We start from the raw sequence: 9,578 nt of genomic DNA, 5'->3' as shown, positions 1-9,578 counted from the left end.
GCATGTTGTTCCCTGTTTAAAATAGAAGAACGTGTGCCCACTGACGTTGTCGTTTTCTCCACAAGCCTGTGAGAAAAACACTGCAAAACAAACAAACAAAAAAACAATATTTAGGTGAACATATCCAAGCGCAGTGCATTTATTTTGATCAAAACATTTATGAACAATAAACACAATACTGTATTGCTTATCATAATATAGATTAATTTATTGCTTGTGCTTATTAAAAAAATACATGAGGAGAGGACCTTAAAAACTTGTACATTAAATCGCAATTGCATTATAGAAGGGGAAATAAATTGTAAAGCTGTATCAGCAACTGTGGCCCTGTTTAAAAAAACAAACAAACAAAACGGCATTTTTAAAAAAGTGTGAAAATAATCACAATCTTTTTGAAAAGTACCAAATGTTAACTTTTAACTTATTTTCTTTTAGTTCATAAGGTCCACACTCTTAGTGGATGTCTGCTCATTGACGGCTCTTTTTTGTAATGCTATTATTGTCATATTTTGATCCTGTGAATTGTGGTAGGACAGAGAGGAACCCAGTGAACATTTGTGAATTGTGGTAGGACAGAGAGGAACCCAGTGAACAACAGGAGGACAAACAAGGGAAGGCGACTTACTGTACAGACACTTTTATTTTTAATGTTCCTGTTGTGTTCACAGCCTTCACAAATGGCTGTCAGACAATGTTGAGGTTTGTCGATTTGGGCCAGACATATGTTCATCTGTCACATGTTGCTGGGAGGATGTTTTATGGCTCCATAGACATGTGTGTAAACATACACACACATGCTGATATGTAGTAACAGTGACAAGACAGTGTCTATTTTTGCCTGCTGTTTTGCTTTACTGTGCAAAGATGGGGGTGCAGTATTAGTACAGCAAACATATATATAAGTTGCCATAAGTTATAGTTTTGTTTGTAGGCATATGCTATTCACAGACAGTGACCGAGGGGTCAGCACGTCTGCCTAACAGTTCTGAGGTTTCGGGTTCAAAATTCGGCTGCGGCCTTCCTCTGTTGAGTTTGCACGTTCTCCTTGCGCTTGCGTGGGTTTTCTGCTGGCACTCAGGCTTCCCTTCCCATTCCGCAGACATGCATGTCAGGCTCATCGAAGACTGTCTGTATGCGTGAATGTGGGTTTGAATTGTTTTTTGTGTAAATGTGCCTGACGACTGACAAGGTGCACAAACACCCCCTTGTCCCGATGCCCATCCATGAAAATACCAAAAGAAAGAAAACTCCACCCAGACTGCACTTTGCGCTGGGCACAAAAATAGTGCTCTTTAGCGTTCAGTTATTTGTCACTATTTCAGTCTTCCTGATTTTTGGGGGCGCAGTTAAAACGACGCCCAGTGACGAACTTGGGCATCTGGCAGTAGCCTATGCCCCACTATATTCACTTGATTCACACCAGTGGCTAGCCGGTGCAATTGGCCTAAGAAAGAGATGCTTAACAAAGAAGCATTTCAGAATGGAGGCAATGGTTTGGTTCTTTTCATGATTTTGGAGCTTTTTATGTAGTTTTTTTTAACCATTCAAATATTGCAGTGTTGTAAACAAAAACCTTTTAATTGTGTCAAATGTTGGTAAAGGAGCTGAAAAAAAGACAACTGCAGTTCTCAGCAGCAATCAATGGGTGGCGACCATGAGCAGAAAAAACAGTTTGACAGTCGCGAACGAGAAACAGCAGAAGAAGCCACGCATATCATGGACAAACTCGTCTTACCATCTCCACAGTTACTTTGACTAAACACACATGCAAGAATGGCAACGACAAAGAAGTTTCGTGTTGCTCACCTGACAGCTTGTCTTCTGTTAGTGGTGCTTCTGTCTGAGTATCGGGCTCATGCTTCGGACGAACAAACGAAAACGGTGGAGTTTGACGTGAGACCGGGAGGGACGATGTACACCTTCACCGAGTCAATTGTATGTATTTTCATGTAAGAACGACTCAGTCGCCCAGCGCGCATTTGCTTAAAACCATTTCCTGTAATGTTGCTTATTGTTCATGTGTCATTTTCAAACGATGTCAGTTTACCTGTGTTATCACTGTTACACGACAGTAGCCACTGTCTGCTTTTCTTTGTTTACATGTCATTTAGCGGTTTCATTTTTTGTGTGTGTGATTGATTGTCTTGCTAAACGTAAGGGATAAGCGCTGCTTTCCAGAAAGGCCGGACGTCCGTTATATCGATGTGCATAAACCTTGGCTAGCTTTCTGCATGATACTTTAATGTATTTTCTGAGGCTAAAGTGCTCACCAAGCGCTTCAGTGGATGTTTTCTTCACTTTTAATTTAAACGCTTTAATGTCGGCATTAATTAGCCCAAGTGTCACAGTTTCCACTTCAAGGGGGGCATCAAACTAAAATATGTCGCGTTTTGATGACGTTAGAGCAAATGACCGACTGACACGTTGCTGGCTGCTACAAAGGCGCCATTCATTGGACAACGCACTTCCAAACCACGGAGATGTTAATATTGCATACGTGCAAAGTACATGCTATTATATATTATATTTCACTTTGATTGTACATTTTTCAATGCATGTGTAAAAGAGCCCCTATCCTAACTCAGTAACAAAGGGTCTGAAGCAAACAAAATAACCTTATACTATATTTTTTCCCTAGTGCAAAGGGTTCTCTTGCATAAAAATTACCTTTCAAGGACGGAACAAAACTGCTGATCAAGAAACCGACATTAAGCGCAAGAATTCATTTTGTACAGTATCTTTTATTTCTAATCTAACATTAATTGCGATAATAATTATTTCGTAATACACTTTAGTGCAAAATAAAAAATTGTCCCATTATTCAATTAATAAAGCGAAAGAATAATTGATTCTAAAAATTCTATAGTGACAGCCCTAATTATCAGGATTGTTGCACTGATAATTGCATTGCTTATTGCTTGTTGGAGAGCAACATGATTCCAAGCTGGACTGTAATACAATTGATTTTGTTTTAATAATTCAATTTTATTGAGTAACATAGTTTAAGTGAGATTATAGATTTGCACATTTGCTGGATAAATACTTTAATGTGATACCAATGAATTTGCTGTCCGACATCGGTGCCGTGCCAACTGATCATGCGTTGAGAGCAAATAAAAATAGAAGGGCCATATTGTGTTATATTTGTTGTTTCTACAAAATTTGTTGTGTCTCTGGAGGGTCTGACCACCCTTCAAGAGTGAAACAATCATGCCGCTATCTGAAAATTTATAAATGTATGAACTAGTCACACCAACGAATTTGCAGCTTCAATGGCACTTAGCAGTTATGAACTGAACATGAATGGCGAGAAGACATAGTTGATGGAATATAGCTGAAGGTGTGTCAACATTCTGCTTTTTTTTCCAGGGGGAGTATGAATGCGCATTCTCATTCAGTGCACAAGGAGGAACCAATGAGGTTAGTTTCACAAAACCTCCACCCCCATACACACGCACAAAAAAATTGCAGCTCTTGTGAGTGCTGACCTCTGTCGTTCTCTATTTCTAGAAATGGCTCATGAGTGTGGGCCTTGATGAAGACAACCGGCATTTTTCCTGCTCTGTGTGGAGGTGAGACCAACACGCGTACGCATGCACACGACCCACCACATAACAGTACAGTAACTGGAAAAGTTCGCACTCATAGCACACAGCGTTAGTCCTGTAGGTGGCAGTAATGCCATTTGTCCTCACATGCCCATGCAAACACACTGGTCAAAATGTATACTGTATCCCTCCAATAGTTATTTTTCACACATGCAAATGTTGTACAAGGTTCAGTCCAAATGTATACTGTATCCCTCCAATAGTTATTTTTCATGCAACATGCAAATGTTGTACAAGGTTCAGTCTCCTAAATGGTGGCAATTTCTCACTAAAATATAAGACCAGTAAATTTGTGACCAGTAAATTTGCTGTCCTAAATGGTGGCAATTTCTCACTAAAATATAAGACAGTGCAACTACGTTTTTGACCAAATGTGTGACCAGTAAATTTGCTGTTTTTTGTAATTCTTGAATATTTTTGATGATCCTAAACACTGAAAACACATGCTACTTAACAATTCTCATTTCATTTTTATTAAAAAAAGAAAACAAAATCTTATATCATTGAATGAGGTACACTGATGATCCTAAACACTGAAAACACATGCTACTTAAGAATTCTCATTTCATTTTTATGAAAAAAAAGAAAACAAAATCTTATATCATTGAATAAGGTGTTATACAACCTAAGTTCTATGAAATATTTACCTAATTACCACTTTGCAGTACATACACACAAATATGTCGCTAAATAAGAGGTTGGAACTCTCTCTCAGTATATGTCTGAACAATACACTATAATTAAAATGATTTAAATGCTTGAGCTGAAGAAAAACAACAGGAAAAACTATACCTACCTGTACTGATGACATGACTTGAAGTATTTCCACGTTTTTGCACCTGCTGAAACATGCTGCTTGTCAGTTGAATACAATATATCTTCATTCATATCGCGCTTTCACAACACTTGTAGCTGTAATTTGGCATAGCAAGAATGATGGAAACTCCATTGTTTGTCACCCTTGGTTTGGCTGTCTGCAGCGTGTGCTTGCACATAACTTTGTGCAATTTCGTCCTGACTGCATTTGAAATGTTGCCACTGAAACACAAGTTCGACCGCATGTCTTGTGACTACATGTCACTACATTGGATTTCTCAGCAGGGGAAATACACATATAACAACGTTGCTCACAATATTATGCGTCGGCGATGTGCGTGTTTTGTAGTTGTTAAAATTTGTATTTTATTTGTATTGTGCCAGGCGATCGCTGATAGTACAGAGCTTCTCATCGGTCAATATGGACAACGCCATCTTACCGGCATCTGATTGGCTCGGCCGGGCAATTCATTTATAAAACAAAAAACGATATTGGACTATAAGAAATTGAATTGTTGGAGGTCTAAGGCCTACACCACGCCTTTGCGACACCATGTCATTCTTCTTTTGTTCTCAAAGGGTGTATTAACAAGTAGTACGCTCCATTTTGCTTCAATTGCTTCAGGGCATGATTCATCACCAAACAATTCCACACAGGCGATCAAATAACGATCAATTAATCGGCTACAATGTCCATCCCAAGTTACAGGAATGAATGTATGCAAATTAATTAATATGCATGACAACTAATGATTTTGTTTGTTTTGTCTGCAAAGGCCCACAGGGAAATCATACTTGTTTTTCACCTCGTTCAAAATGGAGATGAAGGGAGCCAAAGTTGAATATGCAAATGCATCCGTAAGTATGAACAAACCACTTTGTGTCATCATGGATGTCTTTTCATTTTCACAAACACGAATCCTCGGAATTATAGCACACTTTCCACACCCTCTCTTGAAATCAGCAAGAGCCCATAAAGTCAATGAAAGAATTTTGACTTGTCAGAAGCTATGACTGTTAGGTCCTGCTAAACTGTACATCCAACAAAACGACCAACAAAATTAGGGTGTAAGTACCTAACGGCTACCACAACAGATACATTTTCAGATAGCGGCATGATCGTTTCACTCTTGATTTGTGGTCACACTCTCCAGAGACAGAACAAATTTTGTAAAAACAACAAATATAACACAATATGGTCCTTCTACTTTTATTTGCTCTCAACGTGTGATCAGTTGGCACGGCACTGATGTCGGACAGCAAAAAGTTGGCGCCATCGCAAAGACACGAGCCCCGGCGACAGTTTCGACTTGCTATTACCTCGGATGTTCTCTGTATGCACCCACAACCTCACTGCCCCTGTCATTGTGCTGATCAAAGTGTTTCCCCGCACTCTCGAGGAGGTTTGGAAAGTACAGAGTCGGCACAAATGTCACATAATCAAAGCAAAGCGGCAGAGAGAACGAACTTTTCAAAAAATGTCTTGGTGTAGTCCGTAAATAAGGATGCCTCCAGCTTGGCAGTACAAGCCTCAGGATGTCTGCGCCCTACGCTTGCCTAAGTTTGGCTTTCATAAAGCTGAGCTGACAATATCTTGGGAAAAAAAGTGACTTTTTGTTTCCCCCACACCCGCCACTTTTGACATGCACACTGCTTCTTGCAAGCGCATGGAGTCAATGTCCATCTGCACAAATATTATGAGATGCAATACAAGATAGCCATGCTCAGTTTTGATTAACACTGCCAGTGAGACGTTTTGTGGAAAAGTGACTTTTCTCTTTACTTTTGGTGTGCGGAATACCTGTCCAGTCATCAAGTGTGTAATGAAACTAATACATGTTTTGTGAGCTGCCCATGAAATGGGGTACCCGGTAATTTAAATCATCCGAAGCTTCTCCACTAATGACTTTATTATGACATGACAAATTTTATTGCAATCAGTGCTCGGACTACACGTCCGCTGCATTGTTGTTGGATGGACAGGTTAGTGTTATTTTGTAACGTGTGTGGGTTTTTTTTTTTTTAGGTAAGAGGACTTTGCTGAGATTTTAGCAGTTCATTTTATGGTGCCTATACACCTTTTCTTTCCTGAGGAGGCAAATGACAGTGATTGGCGGACTATCCCAAATAGTTTTTGTGACATTTTTGTTTGGTGGTGTGCTGTGAGATTTTACTCATGCAAAATGTGTGCCTTGGTTCAGTCAGTCCTTTTGATTGTGCGGTTGAACGTTGGGGCCAGACTGTGTGTTTTTTTTTTTTCATTTAAACACAGCGAGACATTTTCTGCTGTCTTTATTGTGGACCGTAAAATATGGGAAATGATATCCAGGTAATCAGATTGTATTCCTAACCAGAGATGCACTATTTGTAAACCACACTGTTTTTCATACCGGTCATTCATTTTTGAGGTGTGATAAGATGAAGATTCTAATGGGTTGTCGTCAACATTGCTGAGCCAAATGGAATATCAATATCACCACCACTTTTTTTTTTTTTTTTTTTTTTTTTAAATGGGTTGTCGTCAACATTGCTGAGCCAAATGGAATGACGCACAATATCACCACCACTTTTTTTTTTTCCTTTCCCTTCGATTTATTGTTTCATTTTGCAATTTATTGTCCACCATTTGTCTCCATGGAAACTTATTTTATCTACATTGGGCTTGTATCCACCACACATCCCAAACAAAAACATGACATCAGACAGAGGAGAGAAGAGGGAGGCAAAAAATAAAAGGTGGAAACTTTTATTTTGGTTTCATGGAGGGCAGGTTGTGTTTGGACTGTCTTCCTGAGCGATTGTTGTGGCCACGCCTCCTTCCAACATTAAGGATGTTCTCTTGGCGCTCCCTCCACCTGCTTCACACACACACAAATATGCAAAAAATACATTACTAAATGAGGACACAAAAGCCCCATGCAGCATCCCCTTGATCTTGTTGTCAAGTCTTCAACCTCTTCTTCCTATTCTTTCCTTCATATTCGTGTGTGTGTGTGTGTGTGTGTGTGTGTGTGTGTGTGTGTGTGTGTGTGTGTGTGTGTGTATATTTCCAGTCGCAAGTGGCAATGGCAGCAGGACAGCGTGATGTGGAGCTTAATTCAGAGGAATACACCATCGAAGAGTCTGCAGGTGAGCTTTAATCATCTCCCAGGGCTTGTTGCGTCGAGGTCACCCCCATCTCTCATGTGAGCAGACTACATTAGAATTCACTTTAATCAACATTTCTGGCTTGTTTGCTGTCCAGAATGTCAATTAATTAAAACCAACAACCATCCAGACCCGAGAATGATCCAATTTTTGGTCTGTCTGAGGATGGCTGCACTACAGCAGATAATTAAATGCGTCGAATGCAGTCAATCTCAACTGGTGGGTCACGGACATAAATAAATTAGAGAGGGTCCTCGGTTTTCAGGGAGATGCCTTACATAAGGTTACTTAGTGCTGTAGTAGATTCTCCCAAAAGGTAGCACTGTTGAGTCACTCTTAGACTCAGTTGACATCCTTGTAGCTTCTCCAGGGAAGGAAAGGTTTGACGTTTGTCATCTCTGACATTGAATGTTTATCCCTGTGTGTTTGCCAAAATGGAGAGCACGTAGCCACGTTACAACTGTGGTCAATGAGTATGGTCTGCATCCGTGCATCCCTCTGTAATTGGCACATACATATGGAAGTGTTAAACTTCCGACACCACGCGTGCATATCAAGAAATTAGGATTTCAGTAGTTCAAAAAGTGAAATCGGTAGTGTACAATTACTAAACACACACACACACACACACACACACAATTTTGAATGATTAGCACTTAGACACGTTTAACCCACTCAAGAAATTTGAATATTTTAAATTCTTGGACCTGTACTTATTAAAGGTACTCTTCAATCTGTTTAATAAATCTGTATGCGTTTCACTTTTTGAATTGAACTACTAAAATAAATGAACAGGATTAAAATGGACACAAAACGCTGGATTTTGATTAATATTGCAATTGTACACTATGAATTAGTCAGCAAAATCCATCCAATTTTATGCATCTTAGGAGCAAGAGCGAGGCAGCCATTTTGCCACTCGTTGTCGACTGAAAAATGACATCACTTAGGCACTGTCATGCTATTTTCACTTGAGAGCAAATGGCAAAATGGCCAAACCGTGAGATGAATAAAAACAGGTGGATTTTGCTGCTTAATTGATTTTCCACAAACGCAACACGAATCAGAATGTCGTGTTTATACTGGCGGTGGCGCGCAGAACACATGACTGTGCAGAACATTTTGGACTTCACTTCCCCTTTAAAAAACACATTAGAAATATGTTTCAATAAATTGAAGAAAGTACAGAACATATAGCGTCTGCGTGTTAGCTTAGGAGGCGGGGCCTGGTGGGGTGGCATGAGAGGTCGGTGTACTATAAAATGTGTAATGATGTGTAAATGACTATTTTTCACATTTTAATATTTTTAAAAGAGCATATCCATAAAAACCATCTCGAGTTGAGCACCAAAGGCCGCGTCGTGTTTGCCCTAATCAATAATCTCCTCTTCATTTGTGACCCCGCAGTGACCCACACTGAAGGCAAGTTCAAGGCTCAACTGTCCAAGGTGATGGCGGTCGGACGCACGAGACACGTCGAGCTGTGAGCGGCTGGCGCTCGGAAGCCGCGTCAGGCGTCCTTCCCGGGTGAGCTTCTGACTTTAAGCTCATTCGTCAATGGTCTTGGGGTATTTGGAAGAATGGCTGAGTGACTGAGGAGGATCACCACAATACAAGTGGGCAAGCATTTGCCCCTCCCGGTGATAAATACCATCAACAAGATCCTTTTTAAGTTCATTGTATGATGTTTTTACTTTAAAGGACCATTCTTCTGTCACTGATTATCTTTTTGCAGTATAATGTGTGGGGCTATTCCATTTGGAATCACTGACGTGCAATTCTAATCATCGCAATCATCTAATCGGGGTTTGTTTGTTTTTTCATAATTGTCGTATGGGCCTCTCAGGACTTTACTGAAAAAGCCCCCATTTGTACTATAATCCTCAGTATCATCACATCATATTCACAAACATTTTCTTCAATAGTACTTCCACCCCATTTCACAAATCACTACTTGTGTGATATTTTATTTTGGGGCGGGGGGGGGGGGGAGGGGACGGGGGGGTG

General features: G+C 40.1%; 1 protein-coding gene and 1 long non-coding RNA gene across 2 annotated transcripts in view; one reads left to right on the top strand and one right to left on the bottom strand.

The window, feature by feature from the left end:
- The first annotated feature begins 1,677 nt into the window (after positions 1 to 1,677).
- mydgf (myeloid-derived growth factor) lies at positions 1,678 to 9,272 on the top strand. The gene is made up of 6 exons (XM_019871722.1): positions 1,678 to 1,935; positions 3,370 to 3,420; positions 3,511 to 3,572; positions 5,201 to 5,282; positions 7,478 to 7,553; positions 8,979 to 9,272. The coding sequence occupies exons 1-6, from the start codon at positions 1,774 to 1,776 to the stop codon at positions 9,056 to 9,058; spliced, it is 513 nt and encodes a 170-aa protein (XP_019727281.1). The 5' UTR covers positions 1,678 to 1,773; the 3' UTR covers positions 9,059 to 9,272.
- LOC109516906 (uncharacterized) overlaps positions 7,004 to 9,578 on the bottom strand; it is a 3,207-nt gene continuing 632 nt past the window's right edge. Inside the window, exon 2 of the long non-coding RNA XR_002168447.1 lies at positions 7,004 to 7,282. This is a non-coding gene — a long non-coding RNA (uncharacterized LOC109516906). The remainder of the gene's footprint in view (positions 7,283 to 9,578) is intronic.

Source organism: Hippocampus comes, unplaced genomic scaffold (genome assembly GCF_001891065.2).
Source record: "Hippocampus comes isolate QL1 unplaced genomic scaffold, H_comes_QL1_v1.1 scaffold182, whole genome shotgun sequence".
NCBI lineage: Eukaryota > Metazoa > Chordata > Actinopteri > Syngnathiformes > Syngnathidae > Hippocampus > Hippocampus comes.
This window is presented reverse-complemented; position numbering and strand designations above follow the sequence as displayed.